The sequence below is a fragment of the Muscardinus avellanarius genome (assembly GCF_963383645.1).
Source record: "Muscardinus avellanarius genome assembly, chromosome: 2".
Taxonomy (NCBI): Eukaryota; Metazoa; Chordata; class Mammalia; order Rodentia; family Gliridae; genus Muscardinus; species Muscardinus avellanarius.
This window is the reverse complement of record NC_137787.1, coordinates 22,944,362-22,959,425: the sequence shown is the minus strand read 5'-3', so window position 1 is coordinate 22,959,425 and position 15,064 is coordinate 22,944,362. Positions and strand designations below refer to the sequence as shown.

Below are 15,064 nucleotides of genomic sequence, written 5' to 3'. Positions count from 1 at the left end.
TATCCTAAAATCTTCTCTGCTATGTTTGATTATGAACAGATAAAAATAGAACTGAGCTTCACTTTTGTTTAAAAGGTGCAGCCCTTCCCAGCAGTAAAACATTTAGAATTACTTACTTTACTTTAAGACTAAATGTAGACTATTAAACCCTTTTATCCTCTGAACAGTCTGCATTTAAATTTTTCTATGGTGTGCATATAAAACATCATATTTTTATTATTGTAATTAACTGATGAGCCATAGGAATTGTAGCATTGTGAGCAGTGCTATTACAGGATGACACTCAGTGTTCGGAAGAGGCTTCTTATCCTGTTCTTGGGTCCATTGTTTTCCAGGAGTTGGTGAACCCTTTCTATTGTGCATAAGCTCATGTGTGACTGTGCTTTCATCATCTCCTCAGAGGTGTCCTTGGTCCTGAAAAACAATTCTGAGAGTCACTGGCAGAGTTGGAAGAAATGACTGAATAGGGGAAGGCAGCTGTTCAGTTTCACCTGTCAGTAAAATAATACAAGTCCTACTTCCTCCTAAGGCAACTCACGTGTAATATGGCTCCCTCCCAACTTGCGGTTGACATTTTCCTGCCATCACATGCTGTTTTTCTCTATAATCAACAGCTCACTTCTCATTTTAGAAAACTGAGTGCATCAACTAGCACAAGTTAGCATTTTAAAATTGTTTTTTAACACACACACACACGCACACACGCGCGCGCGTATATATATATATATAATTTTTTTTTCTTTAAGTGAGAGTCTGAGACAACTGTGTGTGTTTAAGAAAATTGAGAGACGTTCCATGGCCTGGCCCTGCCAACTGACCATTGGCTCCAATTTGTCCATAAGGATTGTGGCTTATAAATCGGTAAGTGGTAGGTACACATTTTTTTTTTTTAAAAGAAATGTCACCAGGCAGATGAATATGCTTATGTGAGCATCTGACAATTAATGTGTGGGTTATTCAAAGTATGATTGTTGCTTCTCTAGCTACTCTTGCTTTTCATTTAGTTTCTTTTTAGCTTTCTATGTAAAAGGCATGCTAGAAGTTTGAAGAATTGTCTATAATGGAGTTTGATTCCATTCTCTTTCTCTGTATTGATAATTGATTGTTGATCGTGAGTTCAGATATTCTCTCCGTGTGTGTCTCTCTCTCTTTCTCCTATCCTGTCTTTTTTTTTTAAGAAAATGTAATTGTCATTAAATTGCATTACATTGTCATTGTAATATGATAGCAGAAATGGAGATAATGTACGAGACTTAAGATCCTAGTTTTGGAGACTCAGTCAGACCTAATTCAGTTATTAATAACAGTAACAGCATCTGTGAAGCATTTGAAAGTGGTGTTATTGTAAAATCATATTTGTCATACATGTACATTTATACATAATGGCATACTTTCAAAAACAAGCAGCTTTAGGTAATTATTTGGTGAACCTTCAGTGTGAGTAGAATCTGATCTATGCCTCCACATGGTCTCCCTCGTCTTCACTTTAACTGTACAGAATGAAATCAAGTAAAACATGGCGTGTACAAAATACACACAGAGACATGTTTTTGTATATTCAAGCACTTAATTCCAAAATGTATGATACGTCATAAGAACCTTAGAGCTAATTTAGTTATTTGTTTACTTTGGGTTTCTTTAAAGTCTAGAATATAGTCCCTAGGAATGAGAATACATTTCTTCTTTATTTAGCTTTCTTTTTCAATTTTTCTTTCTTTCTTATTTGGCTTTCCTTTTCAAATTTTGTTGATTTCTGACTGTTGATCTATTACTCTCTCTTTTTTTTTTTTTTTTTTAATTAGTAAACTGTGATAGTGCTGGGCGTGGTGGTGCATGCTTGTAATCCCAGCATTAGGGAGGCTGAGACCAGAGGATCACAGTTTAGGGGCAGTTATTTAATGAGGCCCTTTGCAACCCAGTGAGACCTGGTTTCAAAATAAAGAATAGCAAATAGGGCTGAGGGTATAACTGAGAGGTAGAATGCCCCTGAGTTCCATCCCCAGTACCGCAAAAAAAAAAAAAAAAAAAAAAAAGTAAAGCTGTGATAAAATTATATGGTCCTTTATTTAGGCAGTCGGAGGGTTTGTATAGAGAGTACTATGTATGTTTTCAGAAAATAACACATATGGGTTACCCTAAGGGAAAAATGGAATTTGAGTTATTAAGGCATTTTCTATTATGAAATAAGATAAGATTTTCATAAAATGCAAGAGCAAACTTTTGCAGCAAGAGTAAATTGTTATGGATTTTTGTTTGTGAACCAGAGTGTGTTAGGTTTTCATCTCTGTCAGAAATTTAGCTTTTCTTATTTCTCCTCTATTTATCTTTTGGAAATAAGATTATACAGGCAAAAATTAGAAAGAGCTGGATAGCTGTGGACGCCAGAACCCTAAAGAAAGAAGATATACAAAAAGAAACAGTTTATTGCTTAAATGATGATGATGAAACTGAAGTTCCCAAAGAGGATACTATTCAAGGTATGTTAGTGAGTTTGTGCTTTTGCCTAAAAGAGATTTTGTTCAAGGTGATAGGAGACAGGCTCGGGTTTGTATTAGTGTTCATTTAAAGATATGTCTCTGAGCTACAAAGATGTAACTATTCCAGAAGCTAATGAGACACTAGGCCCTTTTAGCTCATTTGTTTGGTTTTGGGTAGAATGGCTCCTAGGAGAAGAGCACTTGGGTATCTCATCCTCTGAATTTTAATTCTCTTAACTAAAAGACTTTAAAGTTGAAACTCACTAGCTAAGAGAATGTCTATATTAAAATGACTAAAGCAAGGTTTTATCTTTTAATTCCGTGATGATTATTCTTCCTAGTACCAATTTCAGGTCTTCTATCTTACCAGATATGTTTCCTTATGTTCATTTAGGGGATAGGAAAAATAATTACTTGTGTTTGTTACACCCCTTGATGCTCGCAAGGATCTTCCATGTTGTATTCATCTACTTACACATTTGGCTTGATTGTTGGTCCTAGATGGCATTCAGAGCGCTTAGAAACAAGGCGGGAATAAGAGCTAATATTATAAGATACCCATTGATAGTTAAGATAGCAACCAGCATCCTTAGAAATTTTATTGTGAGGCTTTGTACTACCCCGTATAGTTTTGATTTGAAAGTCTTGAAAAAAATGTCATCTCTAGCACTGTATTTCATTTTGCCGCCTCTGTATGTTGGAATGTAGGCTGGCTTAAAAGTGGGGGTGGTTTTGACTTTTTTCTGCTGGATTATGTGTGGGATATAATTAAAACTCTTCAATTTGTAATCATCTTTAATTCAATTAAGTAGCATAAAACATGAATTTTGAAATCAGACCTTGGTTGGAATCATGATTTCATCATTGGTGGTTCATTTGATCCTGGGGTTTGACTGGCCCGTAGTGGGAAGAGTCGCATGATTTCAAGCAGAAGTCTGGGAAAATAGAGGAAGCTGGGTGGTTCCTAATAAACAGGCTGTGTTTTCTCTTTTAGTTGTCACAACAACTAAAGGAACCCAAGGCTGAAAGGAACTCACTAACATGTTCATAGTGACATAGCCAACAACTGGCAGAGCTTGAATCGAGGGTTGTGTTCCTCCAGAGGCTCAGTGCCTACGTTCTTTTCTCAGTCAGGACTGGCTAATGAAGGACTTTGAGTGATAGAATACGCTTATATATAATTTTGAAAGCAACATGGTGCCATTCATTGTTTTGAGGAGCAGGGTATCATGTCTGTCTTCCATATTCTACTCCTAATATGTAGTCGTCTCTTTCCTACGCAGCAGGTCTAGAGTACACATGGGATCGAAGGAATGTGGTTGTATGTTATAGTCTATTCTGTGCTTTCTGTCATGTATAAAAGTTAGAATTATTTGCCCTTTAAGTAGAAAAACTGGAAAACACAAGATAGAACTTCCAAGTGACTATTAAATGATTCATGTAAGAAGATCACCGATGACAGAGAAAAGTTAGAAAAAAATTGGTTTAGATATTCCTATTAATCATGTGCCATACATTTAATTGTTTGTTGTCACCTTTGGTTTTGTTTCTGGCTTTTAAAAGAAGATGTACATGAAAACAAAAGAAGAAAAAGAAAAAAACAAACTGAAACTTCAATTAAATACATGGCATCAACAGACTAACAGGAACAAATAAACAGTGAATCATAGGATATGTTCCCAGATACCCAGTGGTTTTGATTCTTGAGTTAAAAGTGAATGTGCTTTAGCCGGGAGTGGTGGCTCACGCTTGTAATCCCCACGCTTGGGAGGCTGAGACAGGAGGATCGCACAGGTTAGAAGTCAGCCTCAGCTACCTAGTGAGGCTCTCAGCAACTTAGTGAGACCCTGTTTCCAAATAAAATATAAAATAGGTCTGGGAGTATAGCCCGGAGGTGGAAAGCTGGATTCTACCCCCAGTACCACTAAAAAAAAAAAAAAAAAAAAAAAAAAAAAAAAAGTGAATGTGCTTTTTTTGCATTTACCCAAGGCCAGAATCTTTGGATTTTGATAATGCTTCCCTCACCAAACATATAAGTTACCGTATTTTGACAGGGCATGATACGATATCAGGTTCTAGAGAAGCCTAAGCAACTTAGCAAGACCCTGTCTCACAGTTTAAAAAAGGGGTTGAAGTATAGCTCAGAGGTAGAATGCCTCTGGGTTTGATCCCCAGTTTGGGGTGGGGGTGGTGGGACATGAGCAAAAGTCATGGAAGAGAGTTGGCGTTTTTGTCTTTTGAGGGAGTAGGGAAGGAAGCACCTCTATTTATATAAATATCCTAAGTTATTAAAAACAAAATGAAATCAAATTCAAGAAACCAAATAAATTTAAATGCAGAAAAATAAGCAATCCATTGAATGGTTCTACACAGAAGAGTTTTTTGCCTTCCTCTGTTAGGTGTTTCTGTTATCCCCAGCATGCATTTTGGAGAATAATTTTTATTTTTATTATTTTTTTTTTCGGTACTGGGGATGAAACCTAAGAGCACTGTACCTTCAAGCTACACCCCCAGTCTGTTTTTTAGTCTTTTTTAATTTTTTTTGAAACACGGTCTCACTGAGTTGCAAAGGGTCTCACTTAGTAGCTGGGACTGTCTGTGAACTGCGAACCGCCATCCTCGGGTCTCCGCCCCCTGAATGCTGGGATTACAAGCATGCGCCACCACACCTGGAGAGAATATTTTGTTCTGAAAATTTCCTGTGGGTTTTTTTCTCTGTGGGTCTCCGGGTTTCTGAATAAACGTGTTCTTTTTATGTTTATAAGTTGTGTTTGTACTTTAGCCAGCCCTGGTTTACCTTTGGAGGATAACTGGTATATATTACTTGACATTCTTTTCGCCAAGCTGGGTAATTATTAAGGTAACCAGATTGCAGAAGATGGTGCTTAAAAAATGTAATTAGATTTTAATCTTCTCTGTTTTGTATGTGGTTGTGTATGTGCTGCGGCTTTCTCCAATTGATCACGCAGGGCAGTAATTTGATCCCAGGAGCAGAAGATGGAGAGTGTGTATATTGTTAATGTACGTGTGGAACTCACTTTAGCTCGAGAAAACGAGGCCCGTGTGCGTAACCAACGCTCTTCTCTTGTTCTCTAGGGTTCCGCTACGGAAGTGATATCGTTCCTTTCTCTAAAGTGGACGAAGAACAAATGAAATACAAATCAGAGGGGAAGTGCTTCTCTGTGTTGGGATTTTGTAGATCTTCTCAGGTACAGCCATTACTCTGCACTTGAACAGAGCACGCAAGCGTTTCCCCGCTGCTGCTTGAGGTGGTGTGCTCCTGATCGCTCATTTCATTCACAGCATATACTTATTTCAGTTTTAGTCTTCTAAAATGTAGCCTGGGGTTTGGCATTGCCATCTTTGATGTTTGAAGAGGAAACCACGATGTAGGGAAATGTTAGGATAAATCTGAAGAATAAATCCAATTAAGTACTTTCTTCACCTTGCTGACCATCTGAGCTCATAGTAACCTTAAAGAAACAGTACCTAGTTTTTTGCTGTTGTACTTTCTCTAAACTGTTATGTATAGTAGAGCGTTTTAGTTGATTGAAAGTCTGGCTGGGATTTGAATGACCATTAACTCTTCGAATATTATTAATTTATACCAGTTGCCTTTCTTAATGTCCAGTGTATAGCATTCTAGGATATGAAACTCATCCATAAGTCAGATGTATTTTAGACTCCAAAGCAGATACACATAGACAAGATGGGAAATGCAGTAATTCACCATGCAAATACCACATACTCTTAGAATTATAAAAAAATTCCCAGAGGTCTTAAATATTCTTGAGGTAGGTAGCCAGAGATGAATTGTAATTAATAAATACAAAAAAATCTTTATGTGTATTTTACCCACACTCAATAGAAATGAAGAGATTTGTATGGGAAAATGTATGTGAGAATTATAGTGAAAATAAAGGATCCGTTACTCTGAATTTGAACTTAATGTTGTTCTAGCATATAGTTCCTGTGTACTCCACTGTTAGAATAATTCAGAGAGGTTGAAGGGAATTGTTTTTATCTTTTCCAAATTGTTACATTTGTTTTCATAACTCATGAGCCAAAAAATTGAGAGTATTTACTTAAAGTCTATAAGATATTACTGGTAGAAATAAGTATATTTTGGAAGAGTCTCTGACAATGATCTAACAAGGTACATATTCTTAAAAATAAAATTTATTTTCTTAAAAATAAAATTACTCACTGTAAAACGTCTCTGACAATGATCTAACAAGGTACATATTCTTAAAAATAAAATTTATTTTCTTAAAAATAAAATTACTCACATTTTAAATGTGAATTTAAAATGTATATTACCAGTAATACTTAAGTCTTCAGTGAAGCAGAAATCTCATTTACACCAGTTCGTAGAAACTGACCATTTGAGAATTGGGTCTGCCTTGGTCTGGATAAGCAGGAAAGACTTATGCAGAACACCTTCAAGTATAATTAAGGACTCAAAATATTGAAATCACCTATGCCAGGTTGGGAGTGGGGGGGTCTATTTTAGTTAAATGAAACAAAAATGTGAACAAAATAAAAAATACACTTTCCATTTTAGAAGACTTATTAATGTAAAATTAACTTTAAAAACATTGTTTTCTGAAGTAACTTTTTGTTTTCAAGCTCTAAGTTAATTATAAGAGCTAACATTTATTGAATAGTTATTTCAGTCAATGTGCTATTTTATATAAATTCTCATTTTATATTAATTCTCATTATAACCCCCCTCAAGTAGGAGCTGTGAAATGCATTATATAGATTAGGAAGTTGAAATTCAGAGCTGTTAAGTAACTGGCCCAAGATCACACAGCTAACAGATGGTAGAGATGAGTGTTGAACAAAACTGCAAAGCCTATGCATTCATTAGTTAGTGATAATCTGCTCACCAGCTGAACAAGCTCACTTTCAAATAGTCCAATTTATCTACACGCTTTCATATATTAAGAAAAGGACACCAGGTATCAAGAGTGCAGTGTTAGCCAAGCATAGTGGCACAGGGCTGTAATCCCAGTACTTGGGAGCCTGAGACTGGAGGATCGCCAAGTTTGTGACCAGCCTCAGCAGCTTAGTGAAACCCTATTTCACAATAAAATAGGGCTAGGGGTGTAACCCAGAGGTAGAATGCCCTTGAGTTCAATCCCCACTACCACACACACACAAAAAAAGGGAAAAAGTGCAGTGTTTTCTATGGCAACAGTGATAAACTGTAAGCATACAGCTTTCAACAGACTAGTGATGAAATTGACAAAATCACACATTGTTAGGCAGTCCCTTATATGAGGAATGTTGAAAAAAAAAAACCTAACACTTCTGGATTGAATTGATGTGAATTTTTAAATTTTGTTTTGAGTTTTTTATATGATTGTATCTTTGTTTTTGTGGTGCTTCGGATGGGACTCAGGGCCTCTCACATGCTAGGCAGGTGCCTTATTATAGATACGTAACTCCAGCCTTTTTTTTCTTTTTAATTATGAATTATTCTCTAAAATTTCAAGAGGTCTTTTAATTTGTTTCTCACAAAGTTGTCAAATATTCTGGGTATCCAGTTACAAGGTAAGAATTTAACCAGAACTTTCCCCAAATGTCTGCTTGTTCTTTGAAATGTCGCTTAGGTGCATTAGGAAAAGATATCAATAGCTGTTCTTTAATAAATCAGAACTATTATAGATTCCATTAGGGCAAGCCAATCTATGAATGTAGCAAACTAAAAATGTGGAATTATTCCCATATGTCTTAAAGGAATGGCTTTCAAATGAGGAAGAGAAGAAGAAATGAGAGGGGTTTGAATTATATGGGTCTCAGCCTCACATCTTTGAGACTCAGTCTTCTTTATCTGCTGTTACCTTAATAGTGCTCCTATTTTCTTACCTTTAAAGGTAGGAGGGCCGGAGAAGGACCTATGATAAATGTAAGCACATGGTATGCTATGAATAAGCTGTAGGCTTCAGGTTATGTAGATCAGAGAGCAGTAGATCTTGGCAAATAGGTGCATGTGGCTGTGATTTCAGGATCTCTTTAATATTTACTTTCTAATTAGGTATCGTTAGACTGCTTTGCCCCTGCTGATACTCTGCTAAGTAATTTAATTGAATTGGAATAGGACATGTTGTTCTTTGGATTTTGCTAATAGTGTTTGCTCCAGCTCTGACCCTCTAGTTCGTTCTTGAGTCTCTTTCTTTGCAATACATCAGCACTTTTCATTCCTCTTCAGATTGAGTCCAAACAAGACTGCCAACTGACTTTGTTCCTAAGGAATTGTCATGATATAATTGTTAATCTTTAAGTTTTTATCTTTCACACTGTGGCACTGCACTACTCCAAAGCCATTCCCTAGATGTACCACACTTTTCCGTCACTCCAGAATTTTATTCACACTATTATCTCTGCCCAGGACCTTGTGCCCAGGTTTCTCTCTTGGCTGGTTCCTACTTACTTTGTAAGTCTTGACTAAGGTGTCACCATTTGCATAAGCATTCATGACCAAACTTTGCCCTTCTCATGTCCTCTTTTTTTTTTTTTTTTTTTTTTTTTTTTTTGCGGGTTTGGGGATGGAACCCAGGGGCATTCAACCTCCAAGCTAAACCCCCTGCCCTACTTTTTATTCTTTTTATTTTGAAACTGGATCTCACTGAGTTGCAGAGGGCCTCACTAAGTAGCTGAGGCTGTCCGCGAACTGTGATCCTCCAGGTCTCAGCCTCCCGAATGCTGGGATTACAAGCGTGCGCTACCACGCCCGGCTCTCATGTCCTCTTATAACCTCATATAACCTTGGATTAGAATACTGCATAGCAATTAATTTCATATTTTGTCCGTCTGAGATCCTCAAGGACAAGATTATATTCTGTTCATTATTGTGTTTTTAGTATCCAGAACTATATAGGATGCATACTAAGTACTCAGGTATTTGTTGTGTTGAATTGACTTGAGCTTCCAGCAGTAAATTTTTTCTAGTAGCACTGAATGTTTTCTATTGAGAACATTTTGAGTAGAATTTCTTAACACTGTGTGGCATTATAGTTACATATTTTTCTTACATTGGATCAAAACCAATTGTTTTTCTCTTTTACTTTTTTAGGTCCATAGAAAATTTTTTATGGGAAATCAAGTTCTAAAGGTCTTTCCGGCAAAAGATGATGAGGTGAGTTGACAGTGGATCCTTGCAGTAGTGCTGTGGAATGGAATTTTCATCTCATGAAAATAGGTTTTTTGGCTCTTTTTATAGTTTAAAATGACACAAATTCACTGACCTTTAACTCTGAAATAAAGAAATGATAAGTAGTTTGTCTCACCATGGGCAGAAGACTGAAGACATAGTTCTGCTATTAGAGACCAGGAGTACATTAGGAACCAGAACACTTGGAACAACTTTATTTAGGTGTGGAAATTTCATAGTTAAATGTTAGGAGGGTTGCGTCAGGTTAACATGGTGATTTTCATAAACACTGAACATTTAATGCTAGTGTAAAAGCAGCTGGAGAGGCACTTCAGTGACTCACTGGATGGCTTCCATCACTGAGGAAGCCATCTCTTTCCCATCCTTTTCATACTCTCTTCCCACTTTCCCAAGATGCTGTTCCCAGGCTGGTTTCTGTCTGGCTAACAACCCATGATTTTTGCATCCTATACTCATACCTACTCTCTTTGTAGATATTTTCTTTCTTGCCTCCAAGTCAGAATTTAAAGTTTCCTGGAGATGCTAATCTGAACTGGAAGATTGCAGTCTAGTATCTATTTCAGACAGTTTAAACAGGTTTCCAAGTTTCTGAGATATTTGCAATTAAAATTAATAAATGGAATGCAGAAGGCTTGTTTGGGGTGGGAGTAGAGTGTCAGTGTAACAGGTATAGTCAGTCCTCTTTTTCTCTTCATTTCTAAAAGGGAACTGGCTGCTGATGTAGCGGTTGGGAATGGCATTATTCTATGAGAACAGTTAAAATTAGGAGAAGAAAGTGCTTGGCTTCCACTATCCTGAGCAGATTCATTAGAGCACAGTAGATAATAAATGAGTCTTCAAATGTAGAAATTCTACTTCAGAGTTTCTTCTGAATCAAATCCTCAGAAATCGTGCAGGTTTGGTATGTACTGTCAAACCACAATTTCTTTTTAACCTCTGCTGGAATTTTAACTCCTGTTTATCGTCCCTTTACACAAAGAAAATTCTGATCACTTCACAAGAATTGTGAAGACTGTCGTATCGTAAAGCTGTGTCGGGGCACGCACACTGGGTGACAAAGTGAACTTGTCCTCTACGGGCATCCTTGTGAATTACACAATGGAAATCTGGCCTCATAGTGCTAACTAATTTCTCTTAGCAAATAAAAATGTAGAAACAAATCTCTAGTAAAGGAAATTGTATTTGGAAATAAAGAGTAGGATTGCAATCCAGTGCACAGGCCTGGTTGGCTTTGGTATGTTTGAAGAACAAAGAAAGTTTGGGATCTTACAGGACAGAGAAATCTGTGCAGTTGTTATGAGAGAAAGTTCATTGGCACTTTTGGTGCTTGAGGGAGGTAGTGGACTCTGATTGGTGACCTGTGACAGGTGCATGTAGAGCTGGTCTTAAGGTTATAGTTGGTAGTTCTGTCATCAGTTGCTAAGTAAAGATAGACTTAAAGATAGGTCAGGCTGTCTTACTGGAGTGGTTCTGTGAGATCATTCCTGGATCAGGCACCTGAGTGGTCATTAGCATATAAATATTTTTGTATGATCTATACTTTTATGTGCCAATTTGCACTGTGTGTGGAAGAGAAGGGGAAAAGAGAGAGGAAAGGAAACGGAGCTTTGGTTGAGTTAAACATGAGTTTAGTATTGTATTACAAGGTAGAAATCATTCATAATCCCATCCTTCCTTTAAATGTCTTAATTGGTCCAATCAAAGACACACAAAAACTTCCAAACAAATGGGAAGGAATCTCTTCCTCAGACTCCCATTGTACTTACGTGGTCTTTTTTTAATGGACTTATTATTAGACTGTGCGAATCCTGTATTTGGTATGTACCTCATTATTGCTAATACAGAATGTGAGGTCAGGGACTCATCTTTGTTTTCTAGGGCCTATGACAGTATCTAACAGAATGGGCACTAAGTAAACAATCCTTAAACTAACCTGAAAAGGGAATTGTATCTATTGTGAAATCTGTAGAGGATTTTGATGGCGAGGTATTGAGACCTTAGATTTTTAGCAGAGGATATGAGAATATACATAGCTAACTTGATAGACGCTAGCTGTGATACTAAGAAAAGTATATGGTATTTGGGGAGTTTGGGAAAGGGAGAGGACTGAATAAATCAAATCAGAAGTGGACAGGGTATCAGTTTACTGAGCATGAATATGGGTTAGAAGCCAGAGAGCCAGAGATTTAGAGGGGGCACACTAGCTGGGAGAAAACTAGCAAAAGAGAAGGAAAGTACAAGGACTGCCTCCAGTCACTGACGAGCTCAGTGAGGGTGGAATTCAGGAACCATGGAGGTTTATGGATGGAAGTGACATGATCAGCTCTGAACTGGGGAGGCCGGGATGAATTTGAGGGACCACATAGATGTAGAATTAAGTTGAGGGATAAGAAAGCCATTTTCAAAGACTTTAAGGTCTACTCTGGTTGAGTGGGTGGTAGTGTTAATGGAAATGGGGAGTTCCGGAAGAGGAGGGGAAGATAATAAGTGTAGTTTTGGGAGCTGGGCATGATGGTACAGGCTTGTCATCCCGGTACTTGGGAGGCTGAGGCAGGAGGATCACAGGTTTGCGGCCAGCTTCAGCTACTTAGTGAAGTTCTCCACAACTTATTGAGACCCTGTTTCAAAATAAAGAATAAAAAAGTAGGGCTGGGAGTATAGTTTGGAAGTAGAGGGTCCCTGGGCTCAATCCCTAGTACTGGGAAAAAAAAGTGTAGTTTTGGTCATGGACAGTTTCAGATGCCCGAATACTATATTAGATACCATATGAGATATAAACTAAATGGTAGGCAATCTTGAGTCTGTATCTTTGGAGACTTAAAATTGACATTGTTGACTTTTTAAAGCTGGATATTAGATGAAATCATCCCAGGTAAAATTTTAAAGTAAGAGGAGGAAAGACCAAATTTAAGAATTAGTTGGGAGAAGAGAAGAGCTTGGAAAGGATTGCCCACACAGAAGAATCAGGGGAGAGCGGTGATGCTTCGGAGCCAGGGCAGGGTGCAGGACAAGGGGAGAGGCCAAAAGTACTGCCAGTCAGCCGGCTGCAACAGCTCACGCAGGATGGCTTCAGTAAGCAAGCAGAGGTAGTGGCCAGATTAGACTGAGGAATAATTGTGCCCAAAGCTGTGGAAATGGTAAGGCTGTTATTTCATGAAATGTTGAGGGTGAGAGAAGGAAAGAAAGTAGTAATTCATGGAGAGAGAAGATCAAAGAGAGGTTTTGATTAGGAAGGTTGAGACTTGAGTTTGTTAATAGGGCAAAGGTATCATTCATAGGAGAAGGAAGACTGAGGCGATTGAAGATTGAGCTAATCAAGTCCCAGAAGAGGTACACTAAGTGTACAGTTTGGCTTTGAAAGGGATCAAAGGGCTATTTTATTTTTTTGGCCTTGCTGGGGACCAAACCCAGTACCTTGTGTGTGCTTAGCAGGTTATACCCTGAGCTATATCCCCAGCCCTGAGAGACACTTTTGAAAAATAATCTGAACTAGGAAGAAAGTAGATAAGTATTTTTTTTCTCGTGTGAAAGCCGTTGCGTGTTGGGCTGTTAATACACGAATCTTTCTTAAAGGCAGCAGCAGTTGCTCTTTCCTCGCTGGTTCGTGCTTTGGATGAACTGGACATGGTGGCCATCGTGCGGTATGCGTATGACAAAAGAACGAATCCACAAGTTGGTGTGGCTTTTCCGTTTATGAAGGATGCTTATGAGGTAAAGCCTACTGGTCTTTGTTATTCGTTTATTTTTCTTTCCATTCTTTTATTCTGAGCAGCGCGTTTCACTTGTGGGCATGTATGAGAATTACTTGGGGATCTTATTAAAGTGTACATTACGATCCCGTAGGTTGGAGGGGCCCAGATTCTGCATTTCTTGCAAACTCCCAAATCATGTTGATATTGCTGGTCTGTGAAACATGCTTTCAGTTTCAAAGAAGCAATATGAATTATCAAAGTACTTAAGGAACTTTTTAAAATTATTAAATTAGTAAGATTAGCTGACCTCGCAGTTCTCATCCTTCTTGACTTCTCAGAACCAAATTGGGAAAAAAAATTACCTCTTTTTTTAAATTTTTTGGTGGTATTAGGTGTGGAACCCAGAGGCTTTCTACCTCCGTGCTATACTCCCAGACCTATTTTATACTTTATTTGGAAAAAGGGTCTCACTAAGTTGCTGAGAGCCTCACTAAGTAGCTGAGGCTGGCTTCGAACCTGTGCGATCCTCCTGTCTCAGCCTCCCAAGCGCGGGGATTACAAGCGTGCGCCACCATGCCCGGCTAAATTACCTCCATTTTAACAAATAGGAATTATGCATAAAGGCCGAGGTTGTGATCTTGTTGTGGCCCTTGTGAAGTTCAGTTTATATGGGGCCCTTTTACTTAAAGAGACCTGTACTTAAAATGCAGGACAGGATTCCTTACTTCCTATTTGGCACAACTGTAAAGAAAAGCAAGTATCTTGACTTCCAGGTCAGCCTTTAGGCACCCTGACTTTTCTTATTTGTTTTATTTGGTCATGCAATTTATAGTCATCATTTAGTGGTCTTTCTTTTAAGCATTTCTTTTGTGTTTAATTTCCATCATACTGGTGGCAGTTGTGGAGTCAAGAGCAAAAGTCAAAACACTATCTACCTACCTACCAATTTACTTATTTATGTATTTATTTATTTATTGTGGTACTGGGGATCGACCCCAAGGACACTGTACCTCTGAGCTACATGCCCAGCCCTTTTTTATTTTATTTATTTTTTAAACGAATCTCACTAAATTAGGGTCTAAGTTGCTGAGGTTGGTCTTGAACCTGCCATCCTCCTGTCTCAGCCTCCTAAATACTGAGATTACAGTCATGTGGCACCATGCTCGGCTCACTTTATTTTTTTCATGTGCCAGATTTGAGCCATCGAATTTTTAAAGTATTTCTGTTGTGCTACTTTTACAACACTCAGGATCGTTTTTATATATTTTTTATTTCTTGGTTGTTTCTTTTCTCCCCATTTTTCTCTCTTTAGTGTTTGGCATACGTGCAGCTGCCTTTCATGGAAGACTTGCGGCAATACATGTTTCCATCCCTGAAAAATAATAAGAAATACACTCCCACAGGTGAGCTTATTTCTGTTTAGCTTTCTAATGGCTCCAAGTGCAGACTGTTCTTGGGAAGTCGCCCGGCTGCGGCGGTTCTTAGGGGCTGAGGTTTCACGGGGTGTAATTCGTTGGATTCCAGTCATGCACTCACATGTGGGTATGATGGCGGTGGTTTACCAGCTGTTTTTCCATGGCAGGGATCGGTTTGCCCTGCCCTCTCCCAACACTGTCTCACCCCCCTTCTGACCATACGTGTGTATCTGAGAAGTGGGCTGTTGGTGCTGATGTTCATTCTCTAGTTTTGAGCAGGCTTGCCCTGCTGTATGCTGT

At 38.2% G+C, this 15,064-nt stretch overlaps 1 protein-coding gene across 1 annotated transcript in view; it reads left to right on the top strand.

The window, feature by feature from the left end:
- Positions 1 to 15,064, top strand: part of XRCC5 (X-ray repair cross complementing 5) — a gene marked incomplete at both ends in the record, with an annotated part of 102,080 nt that overhangs the window by 13,428 nt on the left and 73,588 nt on the right. The window contains 6 exons of the mRNA XM_080689330.1: positions 747 to 861; positions 2,339 to 2,477; positions 5,574 to 5,686; positions 9,559 to 9,621; positions 13,231 to 13,368; positions 14,662 to 14,752. Of these exons, the coding sequence (XP_080545456.1) occupies positions 747 to 861; positions 2,339 to 2,477; positions 5,574 to 5,686; positions 9,559 to 9,621; positions 13,231 to 13,368; positions 14,662 to 14,752 (659 nt within the window). The remainder of the gene's footprint in view (positions 1 to 746; positions 862 to 2,338; positions 2,478 to 5,573; positions 5,687 to 9,558; positions 9,622 to 13,230; positions 13,369 to 14,661; positions 14,753 to 15,064) is intronic.